The following is a 23,128-nucleotide window of genomic DNA, read 5'->3' on the forward strand; positions in this document are numbered from 1 at the left end:
CGAGAATAGGAGCGGCTTGTACCTGTAGTTAACCACCACACACACACACACACACACACACACACACACACACACACACACACACACACACACAGAGTGATGTTTTTGAGGGTATACGGGGTCACGGGGGTATACGACGTATACCTACCCTGTGGAAATAGTAAAAATGTTAAATACCCAAGTATCCGTTCTTATACCTTAAAATTTAAACAAATTTAACAACAATTTACTAAGCAATTCGCATTTGTATTATTATATATTGTTATAATACTATGGCATCTATCAATTATATATAAGTTAGAACCATGTAATAAATTTACTATAATTGGTTATTACCACGTATACGCGTAGAACGTATTGCTGTATTGGTATATGTAGTAAGTTAATCATCGTTCGTGACCGTGACTATTACAGTTTTTTTAAATAAAATGTTTGAGTCAACAAATTAAAAAGTGGTGCCAATAGGTAGAACTATCAAAAATAAATGTTGTAAAATGTTGAATCTGACTAATGAAAAATAAAAACGTATAGGTTCCAAACTAGGTAACAGAAAATTTATTTTTGGAAAATTTTGGAAATTTGTAAATGTATTTCGTAAGAGTCTTGCAAAATAGTTTTTCGCGTGCGTATAACGAGCAGCTTTTCGAAGAGTCCACTAAAAGTCACAATATTAATTGCATATTTGTATCATTACTTCAATTTCATAAACAAGCGTATACCCTGTAGTTTTTTTACAAAAACTCCAATGCACACATGTTCAGAGTACAGGGCCATCGTCTTTGACTGTTTTCTCATATTATCACTATTGCAGGCTACAATCTATATGTCTTGCAGGCCAACCCTGTATACCACGTGACAATCAAATATATTATGGCAATGTCTAAGGTTCGAAAATAAAACAGATAACGAGCAGTCATCTGAAATCCGCTCAAGTCATCTAAACGTAAACTGTGGCGTGACGTGTCACACTCTTGAAATCCCTTACAGATACGTTATACTGTATATTACATCCGATATAATTGTTACACGGAGACAACCGTAGTCTGTTTTCCGCGATGTGAAATAATACTAATACGATAGGAACGACGCGATGAGCTTTTAATATACTTGAAGAAGCCGCAAAACACTCGAGACACTTCCTCCAGACTTAACGTATCTACGACAGGTCCCACATATATCATAATATAGGTACCTATAATACTATCTATTCGTTTATTTTGTTTATTATTTTTGATATCATCTACTGAAATACAATATATAATATAATAAACCAAAACCTCGGTCAATACCTCGTTATGTCGTTATTTTTACAGTCGTAAATCTCGACAGACAATATATTATAATTATGATTATTATATTAAATGAAAAATATCAGTAGGTATTCATTTAGTACATGTGACCTACTAAGACGATTATCTACATTATGTACGGACAACGTACGGGTACCGATCTCTAACAGGTAAGATATATTTTTAAAACTTTTGAAGTGATATACAAAATATTAAAGTGTATTGCTAAACATTTTTTTTAAAAATTAAATTGAATTATTTTATAATAAAATAATTGTATGACATTTTATGACTAATTTTGGTATAATTTATTGCTGTATTATAGATAAGTGTCTTCATACATTTTTTTTACTGATATTTTGTTTGACTGATTTTGATATTAAAAGTGATCCAGTCATACATATTTTATATTTGAATAACTAATTAATTATTAATAATAAAATAACTTAATAATTAAGTATTATTGTATTATTTTTGATTTGATTATTTTTAAATTAATTATCGGTCTGGTAGGTAACATATATTAAACGAATACCAAAATATCCAATGCAGATATGGTTCACGCATGTGCCATCGTAAATAGATAATTATTGCATTTTACTCTTTCAGCATCAGCACACACACTGTTTAAGGAGTTTTGAATAGGCAATTTCAACAAAATAATAAGATTGCAGTCAAGCAATATTTAAAAGTTTAAAACATATACGATTTCTGAACGATTGAAAAGTAGTACTATTTAGATTACATGCTGTAAGGGAGCTGATATGTTATTTCGAATAAATAATCGACTAAACATTTTTTTTCGAATACCAATCGGTACCTACTATTGTACTCGTATTTCATAAAAATTGTTATCAGCCATAATAATAGGGTGACTTAAAGCAAACCGTGTCTGCGATGATTTTTATTTTTAGTTTTTTGTAATCTAAACTCAATTATTATTTCGTATTATAGAGTTGATTTTACAAAAGCGGAAAATTGTTTATAAATCAATTTATTACTCAACGCAAATATTATTTAAATATTCATATCTACCACCGTACATTTATATTGCAGGCGACGGACGTATTTCAGTTTTTTTTTTCACTCGTAGTCAATCAAAATACCAATAATACCATTGATTAAATATTGTTCATTTAAAATCAATACGATAATACGGCTTGGACGCGAACGTTTATAATAATATTATTATACTCATCCGATTCGTTTAGAACCGAACGACTACACGTCATATCGCCATCGTTATTCATGGTTTGTGATTTTATTTTGTTTTAACACACGTGTGTGCAACGCGACCGGAGGCTCATCGTGGACGCTAAATCTAACGCATAATATAATGTATTTTTATATTGTTTTAGTATCCGTACATCTGTCACTTTTTATGGGCGTCCGCATGTGCGTTTTGAAAAGGGACGACACGGAAGGTATAAATCGTGTGACGGGGGGTGTGGGTCCGGTGTACGAAACAAAAAATAAATATTAATAATATTTTCATATAAAATAACATTATCCGCGGTAGCTGCAAAGTGTAAAAATCAGCATTTTCGCGTTTAATGTCTGTGCACACGTTCGGAACGATATTCGTCGTCGTCGCATTTACTGCGTCGTACAGGCGGTTATCCGTCTATTTAATGACGGTCGATCGCGAAAAATAGCAAATGAAATTTACAAGCGCGCGGAAATTGGAATCGACACAAACTCATGTTTGTACATATTACATGTTCGGAGTAGTTCACCAGGGCATGTTCACCCCCGTTTTTCTTCAATAATCAATATTTATTCAAAATCGGATTTTCAGAATTTTTAAATATACAATATAGGGATTATATTTTCAAATTTTTGAGATTTTTTATACTACTCGAGGCGATTGTCTTGTGGAGATACAAACTTCTGTTTTTCAAATGAGAACCCCCTTTTTCAACTGTAAATTATTCAGTTTATGATTTTCAGAAAAATTTGATCTATGAGAATCAAAATTCGTACGAGTAATTTTTGAATTATTTAACTTTGTGTTCTAAAGATAGAAGGTTCGTAGGTAATGGGCTTACAGGAATGGGGGCTATGGCGATCAAACAATTTTAGTAATTTATATAATATATCGACAAAAATAATTTGTAAAAAATGGCCCAAGGATGTAATAAATACTAGTTCCAATATTACGTTTACTTAATATTTTTGTAAAACTATTTTTAAGGACTATTATCGCTACCTAGCACAAACAATTTAAATAACTTTGATTCTACTCATTAGAATTTTGAACTAGATACACTAAAATTACAAAATTATCTACTAAAATATAATTTATAGTAAAAGAGGGAGGGGGGAGGTGGTTCTCATTTGAATAACAGAAAATTGTATCGCCACAAGACACTCATTAAGAAGTACAAACATTTCAAGAATTTGAGAAAATTGCAGTTTTTGAGTGTATTTAAAAATTCCAAAATTCATTATTAAAGAAAAATGTGGGGGGACATGCTTGGTGAATCACGTTGTACTTATGCTAGTGAATATCCGTAGATGTATACAGAATGTGTCGTCACCGTGTTTGTCCTCGCCTACTATATATAATAGTAATAGTATCACATAATACGGAAGTACTCCATTACTTGTCTTTGTCGTGGTTCCTGAGCGCTTTCAAGCAGTACACACGAACAGCCACCAAATGATAATTAAAAAGAAATAAGTCATCGGTGGCGATTATGGCGTTCGACTGTTAAATGGTGGTAGGGGGAGGGAGGGGAGGGTCGTAAGGTAAGTAAATATCTAAAAAAGCGATCGAAACGAATGTTGCCCGTACTTGGGTTTTAGGTCTTATCCGTCCGTTGCGGCATTCGTATCGATAATGTGATATATTTTCCAATAATTATTGTGCCATTTCCAATGAATTTCATTATTCACAATTGACTTACTTTTAAAAAAGATGCCATATTTTTAATTATTTTATTGAAATGGATTCATGGATTTTTTTTCTTTTTAGGCATCATCGACAAAAGGTTTTGAATTTTGATGTATGTGCTAAGAAATAATAATTTTTTTTATAAAATATTAAGAATAAATTTAAAAAATATCCACAAAAATTAAATATAACCTAATCTAATATACCTAAAAAGGAAGTTGAACTCGTCAAAAATGACATTGTCTACATAAATCATTGAAAACAGCACTTAATATACTGAATAATATAATATCAAAACATATAATATTGATTTTAATTTTAATTTTTGTTTATACAAAATAAAAAGTTTTTGTCTACTAGCATTTATGACTGAGAGGTGTCTACGCACCAACTTTAATATTGTACTCCTGTTTTGTAGCCGTTCATTTAATAAAATCGTCCACGCGTATAACGTCACTTAAGTACATTATAGCTATTTCGTTTTCACCGCAAAAGCACTGATGGTAAACGTATATTATTATGATTTTTTTATTGCACGTTAGATGACGAGCTTTTAACGTTTCAGTTTAGTGTCGGTTTAGACTTTATATTATTACCGAATTCGATTACAATATAATCTATTAAACAGATTCCGAAACTGTGGGTCGCGAGTCGCCAAACCAAAAATGGGTCGAAATTATATTTCTAATGTGTCACGTAAAGTTTTGAAATGTACCTACATTTATTTTTATAATATTAAATTACTATAAAATATGTACCTACACATAACAAATAAAAGATATACTATTATTAACACGAGTATATATTATGTTTTAGTATTTTCGCATGTAACTGTATATTATATTGTACATAATTTATTAATTTTAGTTGATGTTTGAATTTATTTTTATCATTGAAAATTATCCGTGACGATTACGAGAGTACCGCTACTAGACTAAAAGTTATCGCAAAAATAACGATCAACAATTTAAAAAAGGGTCATTATTCATTACTCATTAGTATATGGGTCGCCAAAATTAAAAAAATTTCCAAATTGGGTCGTATACCGTTGAACATGTTGGAAATCTCTGATCTATTACAATTTACAAAATATAATATTATATTATATAGGTACCACTTGTGCATACAAAATCAAATATTTTATTTTATTTTATACGCCCGCCACGTCGTACTTATAATACAATGTATAGAAACAACCAACGGGGAAGTAGTTGAGCGGCGCTCCACGTCGTTTTAGAGTGTCATCCTTTTTCTTATATCTGTTAAATATTTGCGACTTAAAAGTTACGATACTGCGGTAGTCATAGGTAGTCGCAGGGAGGATATTTTTTTCTACCGTAGTAATCTCTGTGTACTTAAAAATCCTTTATGCAGTTTGCTCAATATATAATATTTATTATAATATTTTTAACAAGCGGTGAAACGTTCAATCAAGAGGCTTATTCCTGGAGAGCATAATATATTATATTGTATTTTATACATATATGGTTCATATTTGACGATAATAATAGTACGCTCTTCGGCCGGACAACGTTCGCCCTATATGTAGAATATTATTAATGCTCCTTGAACATATTATAATGTTTGTTTAAATAATATCTCCATTTTAACATATAATATCGCGTTGTCTTATTTGCAGGGATCGTATTTAGAGACCATACATCCGATTGATGCGGTAAGAAATTTGAAGAAACGTCCAGAGATCGGACAGCGTGTCCGTCTCAGTGAAGGAGACATAGCCCAGACGAAGCTTTTGTACAAATGTTACAGTGAGTAAAACGATGTATTTATTTATTTAATCAATGTACCACGGCTGACCTCTTGAAACACACATGCTGTATAGGCAACTGATTTTACATCGATGTCTCGTTGAAGGCGTTCGACACAACTCGAAAAATGTTATTCCACGATTGGTTGTATATATATATTTGATAGCATATTGTTATGAAAATGATTTTTGCGCATCATTTAATTTTGCCGGTTGAATTGATATTAATAGATTTTAAAAATACGAATATATATCGTTAAAACGAGATAATAGTATACAATATTCTAAGAAATATTAATCTTTTATTGAAACCCACGGTACACCTATATAGCCTTAAACCATAATATAATAATATTTATGGTTCACCGAATAAAAAGAATTATCACATTTTTGAACGTTCATAAGAAATTATATATTGAAAATATAAATCTTTACTTACTACTATTAGCGATGGAACTTTTTAACTTTCAATTTTTTTTTCTCATCAATAATAATTATTTAGGATTTAATATCCCTGCATTGGCGGCTATTATAATATGTTACCTAGGAGAAATCTCAGAAATACAGTGTCTGAATGTAGGTACATTTTTAATAAGAGGATTTCTATGATAATATTATATAGGGGGGGGGGGGTATTACGCGTGGTATGAAACTTTTATAAGATACGATGGCAGTTTTGGGGATCGTATGAATCTGGCACATTGTCATGTGCAGTATAGGCACAGGTTGTAGACATCGTTTGGGAACGCCAAGCAATCGTTATTATTATTTATTACCATATACCTATGTCCTATATATTACGATAGGACGGATTAGAATGCTGGGATTTTACGAATATTATGTAAAGGCTTAGCGGGACTTTCATATCTGTAACAACCACGTGTCAATGTACTTAAATAATTTAATAATAAACTTATACGAGTTCTGAGAAGCAATATAAAGTACGATTATGTTATAGCGTTTATAAAAGAATAATTTTGCTTCAACCTCTCGTTATATATTATTATAATTAGTATGTATAGTTCAATCGGGAATTTAAAGATACATTATATTATGATATAAACCACTGCAATAATCAATGTGTTTGATGATGTTGCGCTGCCAAGTTCTGTAAGATGAATTACAATATTGATTAATTAATGGTCTAAAATCAAAATATTTTATATTTCGGAGTTACAAAATTATCGCATGTCGCTGCAATATTTTTGTGTAACGCTCGCGTTGGAATTTGATTTTCGATTGAAACGATATTAGGCGTAGTTTGCCCACGGGAGTGATCCTAACAATATTCAAAGTAGCTGAACCAGATAATATTATGTGATTCTTTACCTTATAATATACTGCTTGTATTATTATTGTTTTCAAGGATGTGGAAAGACCTTGCAGGAGAACAGCGGAATTTTCGGTTATTCGCCCGAACCTGGACAGGAGTACGGAGATAGGTGCGAATGGCGTATTACAGCCACCCATGGCGAGCGTATCGTGCTAAACATCACTGAGCTCGACATACTAAAATCGGACCAATGCAGCACCGATTATTTGGAAATCCGCGATGGGTACTGGCACAAATCTCCACTGCTCGGTAAGTGTTCGATCATCGTCATCGCGGTTGTCGTATTCTGATAAACTTTCGATTTATAGATATTATAATATACGAATAAATGAGGCATGTTAAATAACATTACGTGTGCAGTGAAAACAATAATACGAGTATATGGATAGAGCTTTCACAAAGTTGCGACCTGACCTTTGTTTCGGCTTATTCTCCGTGTACGGTAATGAGTGTATAGCGACATATTGTTTTGAAAGTCTCATTGTTTCACGGCGGAAACAGTAGAATTTTTCCACTCCAATTATGGAAGTTGTCGCAAAGAGCGGTGTTCAAAACACAAAAAAAAAATGGAATTGACAATTATTTAAATTTTGTAGAAGCAGGTGGGTGTACGAATATAAAAATAATAATATATAAGTGCGCTACTTTATACCAGTCACTACAAACAGTAGGTAAGCCCCTTTTCGGTGTACTATGCTGCAATTGTGTATTACAAACTAATTACTAATCAAAGAGTTCTTTTAATGCATAATATATTACATGAAGTAAAAAGCATTTGACGCTGTGTAAATAAAACCGTTCCGTAAACAGTTCTTCTTTGATAAAACGTTTTTGGAAAAAAAAACTTTTGTACTCAAAAACCATTTTACATTACCGCTATAGTTTAAGTTACTTTGTCCGGACAATATTTAATTAAGTTTAAGTTTTGATTTTCATTTTCATTTGCAAACCGAAATGCGCGTATCGTATTTTATAGCAGTAAAATAATATTTTTCAAAATATAGCTAGTTAGGTACCTATGACCTATCTATTGTTCATAGGATAGATATAGAAATTAAAAAAAAAAATTATCCTTTTTGGTTAACTGCCATTAAATATTAAATTCTTTATTTTTATTACGTTGACCGGAAAATCCAATAAAATAAAATTATTATACCATTATATTTTATATTATTCTAATTACTCTTTACAAACTTCAATGTTTTAGTGAAATAGGTTAACCATGTGTTATTTGAATCATTATAATAATAAACACATTTGAGACGTAGTTTTTGAGCATTTGGTTATTTTTTAATAAGATATTAAGTTACTTTGTGATTATGTTTTTTGGTGAAATTCGCTGATTTATAAGTTCAAACTTTATTTCCAGGTTAAAGGTCCCTACTACTTAAATTTATATTTTATGTTACTATGTATATTATATGCATTCAATATATTAATAACTATATTAATAGGTAATCTTTTTGTTTTTTATTTGTCCTTTTTTTTGTATTATACCTACAATAAATACATTGCATTAAACAATAATCACAAGGCACAATTATTACAACAGCACTGAAACGTTGTCTGATCATTGTTTAATTGTATTGCAACCTTGGTATTGTTTTTAGAATAATTAAAAAGTTAAAATTGGCAGAATTTAAAATAAAACGTGCTCGTTTAATATTTTTAGACCTCTTACATAAAATATAAATTACAGCTTTATTACATTTTGTGCTCATTAATAAACGCTACATTTGTTCGGATATTGAGTTAAACTCTAAAGATTTATAAATAATTTTGAATTTTAAGCAATTAATCCAGGAAAATATAAAAACTATTATAACTATTATAACTTTTATATAAACTATCTACATTTATCGTGGATTGTGTAAGTAATAATCTGCAACGCTTACATTTTAGTTTTTTTTCTCTTATGGAAAATGTATTTTGTAAAAATAACAAGTTAAATGTTATGGTCAATAAAACAGACTCAAATGTCTATTCGATTTAGATGGACAGTATATTATTTAGTAGTAATTACGTATAATATTATCGAATAATAAATATTGATTGTGTGTTAATATAGGCAGGTTTTGTGGGAGTGTTCGCATTCAAGACCTCATCGTAACCGGCAACAGCAGAATGCTCATCAGTTTTATGATATCCGACAAAGGTACAAAATACAAAGGATTCACGGCAAATTACGAAGGTTGGTGAATATACATTATTTTATCCGTTATCATTTATCCTTTAATGATTTTGAGGGATTCACAATTATTATTATTAAACAGTCGTTAATATCAGCTATAGGAGTAGGTGTCCGTGTTTCCGATCAATCTGTCGTCGTTAAATGTTTATAATAATATGCACTATTCTATATAATATACCAACAGCGACCAAACCTCCTCCCACGAATACAGAATAGACCTTATAGATAGAATACCATCAGTTAATCAGTTGGTCCTATCTTACTATAATAAAACATAATATTCTCCCTCAATTTTCTAAAAGTCACCCTCTGGTTAAAATGATCGAAACTAGTATAACCAGCCTTTGATACTGCTAAATCGTTAACTGTCAATGGGTATATATACTAATGAAGAGTGATGCTTTCTTAATATTCCGTGGTCATTCTGTCATTTCGTAATTTCGTGCTATTGATTTTATTTATCTATGAGTCATCTATTATACATTCAAAGACCAGATTTATATGCATTTCCAACTGTAAAGTATGCACTTAAAATGTTTCAAATATGCACTTAAAAAGCACAAAATATACAAAATAATTTTTGCATATTACAGCTCATCGTAAAGTTGTAAAATCAAAAAACTAATGATGAAAAAATGATTATATAAACAAACTACAATATTATATTTTATATTTTATGTATTTTATGGTTGCGTGATGAAAAAATTTACAATTTAAACGTTATTGAAAAAACCATAAGTAAGTAACAATAATATTTTTCATATTGGTCTCGGTTAAATTTATTATAACGACGATTTGTAACAATGTGTTTGTACGCACTAAAACTTCGTTCCACATCAACGCTATAGGTGCACATTTCAAACTCGACAACATTTCTGGGAAAATATTTTGGGTTGAAGAACTTTTAAACTCAACGTTCTCACCTTGGTGTATTTTAGAAATATATTTATTTTTATTAATGATTTCGGAATGTTTTTTTAAAATTAATAATAGCTATTTTCATTTCCAAAAAGATTATTAATAGTATTCGTAACTTGTTCAAAAACGTCTAAAGTATTTATAAATAAGATACTTGAAATATAAAGTTATCTAATACTTTCAACGATAATCATAATATTATAATTTATAATTAGGATACTCTCAATATGCGTTATGTTCGTAATTGTATTGTTAAAAAAAAACTGTTTATACCTAACTACCAATTGGATTATGTGATTAATATTTTGAGTCAGAAAAATTCCAAAATAATTAAAAATTTCTCTTGAGAGGAGGATGTCGGCGCACTGTTTTCCCTCTCTGACTGACGAGCAACATAGACAAAATAACGCATTTACGCAGAATCATTTATTTTTATGTTGTTGAGTAATCTTAGAGTAAAATCGCCTACCACAAAAAGTATAGAGGATAATATTTTTGAAGGTATGACATATCGATTTGTCAAAACGATTTAAACATCATTAAACTTACAATAAAATTTTTACACGTTGAAAGTCGAATACAAAGTCAAATAATAATAAAATATAAAATCGATATGTCAAACCCTTAAAAATATTATCTTCTATAATTGTTGTAATAGGTGGTTTTACTCTAAGTTACTCAAAAATCATAAAAACGATTTTAGATAAAAGCGTTTTATTCATGCTGTGCGTGGGTCTAATGGAGAAAAGAGAGAATTGCGCTGACATCCTCTTAAGATATGTCTATGACGGGTCGTAGGTACCTACGTGCAAGTTGATATTAAAAAATCACTTTGTTCTTTTCTTTTTTATTTATAGCCGTTTGCGGAGGAGAAGTCATTGTGACTGACGAACAAGGGCACTTGGAATCGCCCAATTTTCCAGACGATTATTTACCGAACAAAGAGTGCGTTTGGAAACTTACAGCACCAGAGGGATACCAAGTCGGATTGAAATTTAACGTATTCGAGGTAAATGTTTATGTTTTAATTCCGGTGAAACTAATTTATTTTTATTCCATTAACATTACCTATCCGAGAAGAATTAAAAATAAAAAAAAACAAATACATTTTGAAACCCGTTTGATAAAGTCATTAAAATAATATACAGGATAATCCATTTAACGCAAGACACTCATTATTACAAATTTATTAATGTTTTTGAAAATATTTAGTTCCCACAAATTTTAGGTTAAAATATTTTAGTATAAATATTTTTCAATTTTTCTTAATGACAACATGTATTTTTAATTCCTTATTAATTCCGATGCAGCATACTTTTTTGAGTGCTTCCACACAAAAAAAAATTGATTTTTTGACAATTAGTTTGTGAGTTATAAATTATAATAGTATTTAAACTTGAAATGAGTGGACCGAAGAGATACAAGAGTACCACCCCACTACGGTTGTTCCGTAGTTCACTTATATCATTTTGTAAGCACATGCAACTAATTAACTACATGTCCGAAATTTGATTTTTATAGATCGAAATACTCCTAATAATATTTTATTTCAGAATATGAAATACAACTGTATGTTATTCAAAAGAGTAAAAAACTAAAAAATGATCACGATAAAAATATAATTTTTTTCAAAAATTATGATTTGTATAACGACTTAAATTTATATAAATGAAGTATTTTCAAAAACGTTAGTGTTTTATCAAAATATAATGAATGTCTTAGGTACGTCAAACGAATCATCCGGTATAATATATTACAATGACTTCATCAAACGGTTTTCGAAATTTATTAATTGTTTTAAATTCTTCTCGGTCCATTAAGTTACATATATTATGTGTACATAACTTAAATAATATAATATTAACAAATATATAACAATCATAACCAATGATATAAAAAATAGACATATTAAATATAAATAAAATACCTAAAAAATTTAATTTGTACAGTAGGTACTAAAAATATATTTTACTTAATAATATTACGTGACATAAAGAAACATCAATACAAACAGAAATTTAGATCGCTAATAAAAGGACCCTTGGGAAAACAGATTCGGAATTATAATTATTATTACAAAACGAAACATGAAACAAATTATTTTTCCTTAGGCTGTGATACCTTCATTTAAGCCAATCATTAATAGTAATTTGGGAGAGTCAATATTGCCATTCAATAGATCGTATACGAAAATAACGTGGGCAACTTTCCTCCTCTACTCACGTAATTCCTAGTTTGGAAACTTATAAGTTGTATGAATTCCTGGAAATCGGTAAATTTAAATATATATATAGTTTAATTTGGTGAATAAACTTTTGACCCAAACTAAAAGTTTGATCTATGTATCTAGAAAAGTATAATTTTTTCAAATCTGTAATATTTTCAAAACATCATATTGTTTTTCTTTTTATAAACCCCTTCCACATTAAGTTGAAAGATACGGAGCTGGGCGCTCAGATCTCGAGTCAAATAGTCCTCAGAAGGACTGTTTCCTGGTTGAGAAATGTTGACGTTAGAGTTGTTGTTGCTCATGGTTGCTGTGAGGTTCTAAGAATAGTACAGCGGCCGGTGGTGGTAATTTTTTAGCCGTCTAGGGCGTTGCCCGGGGTACACTACGTGGAAGCGAATTACCTTTGTACCCCAAATCTCTAATATAAATATCGATAGTATTGAATTATCAATCTTGTAATACTGTATAATATAATAGGATTGTTTGATCGAGTATAAAAGTCATAATATTACACTTATTCACAATTCAATGGTTAGTAGTTTTTATGACCAATATAAATAACGAACATTATGTACCTATTATTGATTGTACATTTTATTTGTTTTAGAGCGTTATAACTTTTTTCCTTGATTTTTTTTTCTAAACGTTTTGTTTTATATCGACCCTTTGTATAACACATATTGTGTCAGTAAATTGAATATAATATTATGACGTGATTTATTCGAAATATTTATTCGTCTGTATAATACTGCTGTCATAAGTCAATAAGCTGTAACTCCATTTTTTCAAAATCGATTTTTCGTAGGTATCTATCTATCGATATTTTAATTCTCCGCCGATTCCACTAATACAAATTAAGGGTTTTCTCATTAGAAGTGCATATAAATAGAAAGAAAATAGTTAAAAGGTGACATGTGCATAGATTCATTAAGATCAGAAGTAAATAAGCAGTATGTCCAAATACTAGAACAAAAAGCAATAAGTAATCTGGAGTTAACGGCTTTTTTTCCTATTACCTATATAGGTACCTAATTATTATTGTATTTACAGAGCAGTATCTCCAACAAAATTATAATTATTGGCTTAAACTAAACGTAAGTCCTGAAATGGAAGTTATATTTATACTATGGTAAAGTTAACCTAATAGGGATTCATAATATCTCCACTTAAAAAAAAAATCACATTAAATGCGATCTGTATTTTCATAAATTTTGTTTCAGAATTTTAGATATTTAAATTAGATGATATAATATTACATGTTCATTATAATATTAAAAATTAATTTGAGTTTATTACAACTTATTTAAATATCTAAAATTGTAAATGTAATAATATAAATACATTTGTTAAGACAATATAATATGCTTATGATATCGGAAGGCATTTGGTAGTAACTCTATATAAAATATGTGGGCCTACTGCATTTCGTCTTCTGATTCATATAAGCCGTATCCAGTGAGTCCATTAAAACAAGTAAAGAAAACACTTTTCTTTGTGTTCAAGTGTTCATTAATTTCCTCGTACAAGAATTAATATTATAATAATTAATAACATACATATATTTAATGTTTAAACATTTTACTTTCTTGATTTTTAATCAAGTAAGTATGGTAATTGAAATGAAAAAAGTCTGAATTTTGAAAACTTCAAGAATTTGTGTTAAATACGAAAATAATTATAATTTAACTCAGTAATGGAGTAGGTGGGTAATTTAGCTATAGCTTTAATATAAAATATTAATGAGAGATATTTGATATCCCACCCAAGCGGTAAACCATTTGAATCCATAAAAACGTTGGCGTGAACAGTCCCAAAATGTCTATTTTATACTTTTTCTCCTAAACTATGATAGTTAGAAAGTTGACTGATAACTCATTAAAAAGGAATTATCAAGTAAATACTAAATGTGGAGTTAAAATTTTTTTTAAAAAATTATTTAATTTTTCACTGATAAAAAAGAGTTATTTTTCGCTAGATTTTCATTTAGTGAGGTAGATTTACAAAACTGGAGAACGGGTTTTGTTGTTTGGGGTCTTGTTAGATTCACATTGGCTAGGAGAAGTGCAGTGAAGATTTTCAGATTTTTATCTCCTATTTAATGTTAATTCACTATAAAGCTGAAAAACATCAAAAAACGCCCAATAAAATTTATTTTAATATTTTTTTTTTATGTTCTAGAGAATTAACTATTAAAGATAAAGTTCTGAAAATCTTCACTGCACTTCTCTTAACCAATGTGAATCTAAGAAGAGCCCAAACAACGAAATCCGCTCTCCGGTTTTGGAGATCTATCTCACTAAATGGAAATGAAAATGAAAATGATTTTTTGTGGGGCTGTTCACACCGACATTTTTCTGGATTTAAATTGTTATACCGCTTGGGTGTGATTATCAGTTAATAAACTTCTAAAAATTAAAAATCAAGAAAGTTTACATGCCGGTTCCTGACTTGTAAAGAGTTTTTTTTTTACGCTATGGACTAATTTATTGCTGAAAATTGTTTTATTCATTCCCGAAGAACTACGCGTATGTTTGTAGTTAGGTACTGCTTAGTGGCTATTGGTGGCAAAATATAATATCTAAAGGTATATTCGAGCGTGTTATTACTTATTATCATGTCTTATTCCACCGTTCCACGAGTTTAATGTTCAACCCGTAAATTAATAATAAATCGTCCAACTTCTTTTATCCCGATTAACTATATAACGAATCTAATCAACGGGTTTTCATACAGCGTCGAATTCTCGTACGCGCAATCAATAGGTACCCAACACTATGGTTTCGTATTATTAGTATTACCTACCTACAGGTATATACGCGTATATATAAATAAACTGCTGTGTGCGCTCGTGAAAACTTGTTCAGTAATTGGATGTTTATGCCGAGCAGATGCATTATTAATACAGGCGTATATTGTTCACGCAGGGTCCGATATTTTGACGATATCGATCATATTATTACTATTATAATTATTTTATAATATATATAATATTATATAATTCAAACCTCTAGAACAAGATTGCCACACCTCAAAGTTAATTGATTTTGAGTAATGACTACTTTGAAATAGTAAAAATTTAGCTTTATAGAATGCGCTGCAAGAACGCCACATTCAATACTATCATTTTTAATTTCGCCTCTAAAAAGATGTGCCAATAGGTATTGCATTTTATTTATTCAATTTTTAGATAATTTTTAAAGCAACAGATCCGTATTTACCTTATATGGCAGTATATATATAATATAAGTTATAAATATAATAATATAATATAATATAATAATATAATCGCCGAAATTAATATTTAAGACTGCCTTATTTTAATTTGTGGCGTTCTTGCGCTAAATAAAAACTCATATTCGTGTGATGTGTTGAGTGGAAAACAGTAGTGTTTAATATTGTGGCAGTATCGTATTTCATAATTTGTGATATTGCGGCCATAATATGAAAAACATCAGTCTTGTATTTTAAAATAGACATTTTTTACTGACACGTCTCAATAAATGGCTGTCTTGAATGGACATAAAACAATTGTAAAAATCTATGAGTCTAACTTTTTGAGTTTTAGAGAGTATTTCACAAATATTTAATTTGAAATGCATCGGTATAAAGAACTCTTTAAAATATCTTAGTTTTAAATTTCGTATCACTTTTCATCAAAAATATATGTACTTGCAGTACATTTTGAGTTGAGCTAGTCTTGTACTAGACGTGCGATCATATTATGTTATAAGTGTGTGTATAATAATTACGTTTTAATCCGATACAGATCGAAAACCACGACAATTGCTTCTACGATTACGTGGAGATCAGAAACGGACATTCGGCCGACAGCCCTTTGATAAACAAGTATTGCGGCTACAAGCTTCCCTTGGACGTCCATTCCAGCACGAACAAACTGTACGTCAAATTTCTATCGGACAGCTCGGTGCAGAAAGCCGGATTTTCCGCTACATTTATGAAAGGTATGTGTACTGTAAAATGTAAATACGAAATATATACCTTCACGTTCGTCGATCGAGACCTTTTTCGTTTCGTTTAAAAAAAAAAAAAAAAAATGTTTTTCGTCCAAACGGATCGTAAACATAATCGGGTTAAAAAAAATACAAATGTGCCCGCTGTACTCCGTGTGCGTATTGTATACATTATGATACACGCACCTACACTATAATATTATATGCTTAAAAATGACGGTTCCGTAAACATATTATAGGTATACCATCTACAATTTCGAATGGATTAATGCTAAATTAAAAAAGAAAATAGGGATTACTTCGGGTGAGACGGTCCTATATAGCGTGGACGTCGAACTGTTTGTGTTCTATAAAAAAAAATATGCGATTGTGAATCATTATTATTACTAATTGCAATGCAGTTAACGATTTTGATCATTAGTTGGATTAGATTAGTCTGTTAAAAACTGGCACTCGATTACATTCGTTAGGCAGTCTTTTTATTTAGATGTCCCAAAATAAACTGTTGCCAGTTTTTTGTCAGAAAAATCATCACTCTTTTAAAATTTGTGTTCCATTTCTTATACACATGTACCTATATCAGCATATACCTTCCATATTCTGTGATCTGTCTGCCTATCTATATATTATTTCTTCATATATATGAAAAAATGCACCTTAAGCCTTTTTAAATCTTTTTCTGCTCAAAAATTCGTTTTTCGAAGAAAACCGTATACGCCATCGTTGAAAAACCAATAACAAAAAACGGAAATTGGGTTCCTGGGAGATTATATTTTTTATTTGTAAACCGAACATGTGAGTATATTTGTCTATTTCGGTAAAGCCTTTATGGGTAACCAAATGTCACAGTTTCCCAATACTTACTCGTTTTCTTGCCTTTTCCCCTCTTATTTTGAACTACAAGTATTATAATATTGTATATTGTATAGGATTTAGGTAGTAACTAATTATTCTATTAAATTATAATAAAAGTATCTAATATTATATTGGTAACATTATTTATTTCGTAAATATAGATATTTTAATCATAATATTTATAATATTCCCACATAAATAATATAGTTTTTAATTAGTTAATGTTTCTAGTTAGTTTTAATAATTTCTATAAAAACATTTTACTGAACAAATTTATTTTACAAACATTAATTCTTTTACAAAAACAATAATTTGTGGTTTTTATTTTAGGGTTTTCCTTCATTTGATTTAAATTAAACACATTATAACTCGTTGGGAAAAATTTCCATTTTTATATATAAAAAAGAAAACAATAGATTAAAAAAATTCTTAAAATTTACTTTTGAAACACTTGAACTACAATTTTATAAAGTTATATATATTATATTATTTAACGTTCAGTGAGTACTGAATGGTATGAAAGTACTAATGCTTCGTAATAGTTCTTATTTCAGACAAAGAGTGAAATAATTGTCAAAGTAGAATTTCCATTGCTATAGTGCTGTTGATATTAATTTTACTTTAATCAATAATAAAATTTAATTATTTAGCTTTTAACGGTAATGTATTAATTTAATCATTGTAAACGCTAATGGCCATGTCCTGATAATAGCTCATTGGGTATTTTTTAATTTTTAATATTACCTAATTATTATTATGTATGCGTAAAAAATCGATAATATATTTTTAATTGAACTGCTTTACTCAAATAATTTCAAGAGTGATGAGTGAAGCCCGAAATTAGAAAATTTGTTTACTGTACCTATCGGTCAACTAAAGATTTACCGCTAATTGTTACGTCTAATTAAACCTGAAATGAAAATAGCCCGCGTGTATTCAAACTATCTGAAAAGATTATTTGTAAAAACGTCAAAACTTTTCATGACAACGAGTAATGAGTAATCAATTTTAAAATAATCACCTTGTATAGTCAAGTTTAAAAGTGTTTTTAGATGTTTTTTTTTCATATATAAACGTTATAAATGATATATATTTGACGTCCGTATTATTGCATATTATAATATTGATATAAAAAAAAAGAAAAAACAATTGTAAAACTATAATATTATGTTTTTCACGAATTTTGTGTACACATTTTATCATAATATTATGTTTAACAAATATTTCAAAACGATAATTAAAAAACAGAGTGTTTTGATTTCATTTGTAAGTTAAAAAATACACCGTCATAATAGCAAAACACGAAAACAATAAAAACATGACCATAAAACGTTTTATTAAAAAATATGTAATATAATATACTTCACGGGGGAAGAACATTCGTTTGGCTGGTTCACCGACACCCGCGTGTATTTTTCTCCTCCGTTATCGTGAACACATAATATAATTATTCATAATACATACAAATGATGCATTGCGGTGACGTTTTGTGCGTGCCGGGTTTTTGAAAAAAATATTATAGTTTTTTGATCATCAACTTTAAGGCCATATATTAACTTACAAATAGGTTTAATGTGCGATATATCAATCCAAATACATTTGAATTTTTTTCAAGTAAGAGATTTTACTGATTTGACATCTGAAAAAAATCCAATATATAGCTTCGTAATGATTGTCTGGAATGGTGTATTCGTTTCTGGCCCCCGTGAACTATTTCCATAGTTTACGACAATACTGTGCTTAACTGAAAGTTTAGTATCGCATGTTATATTGGACATGATGAAGGTTAAGTCATTTCCATCAGCTGGTGTATCTGTGTGAGATCCTCGCGACATCAATCATGAGTCATTTTTTTAGTGCTACTTCTAAACTTCTTCCTTATAGTTTATAGGATTCAAACCATTGTAGTTTGGCCAGGATTCACTTGAGTATTTAGAAAGTGATTTTTTCAGCATGCTTACCCTATTTTTATGCTTAAATTACGCATATTATATTCTGCAAGTTCTGATTCTTGGAATTTTTAAATACACTTATAGACCATAACATTTTCGAATCCTTGAGTTTTTTGTATCACTTAACGATCTTATGATACAAACTTCAAAATTCTGATTTTCAAATAGGAACCCTCCTTTTTCATTTTTAATAATCAAGCAGATTTTTTTTTTTAGTATTTTAATGTATTTAAATCAAAATTCAAACGAGTAGTTTTTGAGTTATATAACTTTGTGTACTATGTCCATGGTATTAGAGTAATGAGATTGGGGGCTTTGATGATTTGAAAAATGTAGTAATTACTATTGATTTATCAATAATATACATAATTTTTAAAAAATAATTCAAGTATAAAAAGACTACATCTAGTATTACATAATTTAGTCGAAGGTTTTACAAAAATATTTTTAAGGATTATTATCCTTAGTATAAACATTTTAATACCTCAGAAACTTCTCATTAGAGTTTTGATTTAGATACCTACTTCAACATTTTTAAGAAAATCGTTAAATAATATTTAGTAAGAATCATAGTTTGAATAAATGAACTGTTAGTGTAAAAATGTGGGTGAACATGCTTAAAAAAATCACCCTGCATATTCCCCCAATTTATTTTCCGTAACATCGTGCCAGTTAGTGTTCCGTAGACAATTGCTATATTCATCTATATTTATTATTAATTTCTGTGTACGCCTATCACTAGGTAGTGATAAAAATAAATGGTGTTTCGCTGTGGGTGTTGTCCGTAATAATTGCGTTTCGAGCTGCTATAGTATGATAGCCTCCTCAATCATTGTTATAATAATATTATTGTTAAACTAATACAATGTCGGTTTTATTTGTTCACCCCATCCCGTTGGCGCTGCAGAGTACGACGAATGCACATCGGTGGACCACGGATGCGAGCAGTTCTGCATCAACACGCTGGGCGGATATGATTGCGCCTGTAAGGTGGGCTTTGAACTACATTCTGACAACAAACACTGCGAAGGTACGTAATTTAGATATTAATATTATAGACGAAGATAGATGTTTGATATTATATTATATTATTTCGTATCTTGTATATTTATATAATATTTTACATTCAATATCGGGACCCGTTAATAATTCGTTTGAAAACCGTGAAAGACGGGATTCCAAAAACGAACGGTTCGATTACAATAATACTGTACATGTACCGGTCGAAGTGATGGTAAGCCGACGGGATTTCTTTTTTTCAATATCGTTTTATTTTTGTAATCATCCCACCACGTTCTGCTCATTTACGAAAACACTTTATCCACCTTGTGCAATGTGCGTGTTTATAAGTGGGTGGGAACAGGGAGTCGTTCACCGGTAAGATTTTGAAATGGATTCGAGATTACCTCGTCGATTTGCGGCAGACATCATTCGTGGTTATTACGTCATAAACGCTACTGAATTCAAATTTATAAAATATTCACCCTCTCCTCTCAGATAAACAATTATTTACCGGGCCTTTTTAGTAGTGAACTAGTAACTTTGACGATTATGCAGATTTTAGGTTTACCGTCATCTCGAATTTTCCAAATAATCTTCTTTTTTTGTCGTTCTTTATTAATAGTTGTCGTTGCTAAATAATTTTTTTCACCCTAGGGCCATATTCTCCCAAAGCCTAAATGCACGGTATCTGTAATATTATATTATGCATATTGTATATACTATATTATATAGCATATAATCTCATAAAAATTCTCAGTTTATTGCGACATGAAAAAAATTAGTTATTTTGTTCTGTCAGATAATGAAACGGGAAATGGAAAAAGTCTAAACAAACCTAGATGATCGAAATCAGTGCAAACATTATGACTGTTATAATTAATTTTCACGAGGTCGACTAAATTTGTGAGAATTGTATTAATAAAATGCACTCAGTGGAACCCGCGTCCCGATTTCAGCTAATTAAATTTTAAAAATATACGAAAAAAAAGTTAATGAATGACTTTTTTTTCTAAAACAACACGTTAATTTCACGTTTTTGTACCAATATAATATCATTGATTGAAATATAAATTAGTAATAATATATTAATTTATTCTATGTAACCTATAATCAATCAATGATCATATTATATTCTTATTTTGTTTATGCTTTTCAATAATAGTGTTTAATTAATAACCGTATATTTTTTCAAAATTATAATAAATAAATAAAAAATATTATAGAACATGACGATTTGGTGGGAGGGGGGGGGGGGGTAGTATCGACAGGGGGTTTAAATAGAAACTTCATATCGTACAGTATAATATACCATTTTGATAATAATATAATATTATAAATAATCATCATCCATCATGAAATAGACGCCGATAGCGCGGCGTTCTGATTATGCAATATGACAGCATGTGCGCGTAAAATGACGTCCAGTCGGCCAATTCGATTTTTATCGGGCGTTCACGAATCACACGAATTTATCATTTAAAGGCAATAATATTATAATATTATAGGTATAATTATATTTGGTTGTATTTGACTATTGTCGTGAAGGTAATATTTTATTTTCACGATTGCCCTTGTGGTTTCCGTGTGCATTCAAATCTCGAATTAATAACAACTTGATCAACAACGTTTGAGACGATTGATCGAAAAATTCAAAAAGTGATCGCGAGTAGAAAATTTAAAAAGTAAGAACAGGAGCTAACCGCAGTGAGTAAATTAAGATATAGGTACCTATATTATCTATTTACTATTCGATACTACGGAATCTCTAAACGTACCGACAAAAAAGACACTATATAACATAATATAGTGTATAGGTACCCACATTTTTTATAATAAAAAGCAATATATTTTAATTTTATTCGGGCGTGATAAATATATTACTCACGTAGTATACTTTTTATAAAAAATGTTAAAAAAAAATAATTTATTTAGCTGAAACGCTTTTGGATGGCATAAATATGACACAATATTAAGTTATGCACAATGTCACTCATAAATAATTTTGAATTGTTGCAGTTTTTAGAATATTATTTGTGCGATAAAAGCCCTAAATACAACATTTTAATGATTGTCTATGTCTAAATCCGTATAAAGTTCACCCGGGCATACATCACACTTCAAAGTCCTTATCAAAGTATGATATATTATTACAAAATAGACGTAAGCGTTTCTATTGAAAAATCAAAATCATAACATGCAGCAAAAAAAAACCATTTATAATAATATTCTTATGTTATAATATTATTAAAGTGATATGTTATGGTTCATTAAATAAAACACTTGTACTGTATAATATATCAAACGCGTTTGGAAATATCCTGCAAGTAACATGACTTATACGTCACACGATAATGTAAATGTCGAAAAGTATAAAAGAAGTAGAATTTATTATAAGGCGTTTGGCATTGGCATAAGACGTGTTTACAGTTTATATAGTTATATACCAGGTACCTATGTAGTTTCATGTAGTGCGATGTTTATTGTTTTTCGTATATTTGTGATGTAAAATAATGTCTGAGAGTTCACATTAAACGCGGTATAATAATCGTTAATTCAAGTTAAAAAATTTAATGAAAACCATCCAAAACAATATACCATTATATAAGTTTTAATTTCGTGTTTTATTAAATCCCCTTTAGTTTGCCCGAATTTATTTGAGACGTGAAGTTAGACTGATTAAAATAAATGAACATAAAATGGTTTATTTATTTCATTAATTGTTA

The 23,128-nt window shown here is 29.6% G+C and overlaps 1 protein-coding gene across 2 annotated transcripts in view; it reads left to right on the top strand.

Moving 5' to 3' along the window:
- Window positions 1-23,128, top strand: part of LOC132945028 (protein tolkin-like) — a 63,025-nt gene that overhangs the window by 30,420 nt on the left and 9,477 nt on the right. For both annotated transcript variants that reach the window (XM_061014638.1, XM_061014639.1), the window contains exons 7-12: window positions 5,825-5,954; window positions 7,320-7,535; window positions 9,355-9,477; window positions 11,253-11,404; window positions 16,392-16,587; window positions 20,311-20,433. In XM_061014638.1, coding sequence (XP_060870621.1) covers window positions 5,825-5,954; window positions 7,320-7,535; window positions 9,355-9,477; window positions 11,253-11,404; window positions 16,392-16,587; window positions 20,311-20,433 — 940 coding nt within the window. The remainder of the gene's footprint in view (window positions 1-5,824; window positions 5,955-7,319; window positions 7,536-9,354; window positions 9,478-11,252; window positions 11,405-16,391; window positions 16,588-20,310; window positions 20,434-23,128) is intronic.

Source organism: Metopolophium dirhodum, chromosome 5 (assembly GCF_019925205.1).
Source record: "Metopolophium dirhodum isolate CAU chromosome 5, ASM1992520v1, whole genome shotgun sequence".
NCBI lineage: Eukaryota > Metazoa > Arthropoda > Insecta > Hemiptera > Aphididae > Metopolophium > Metopolophium dirhodum.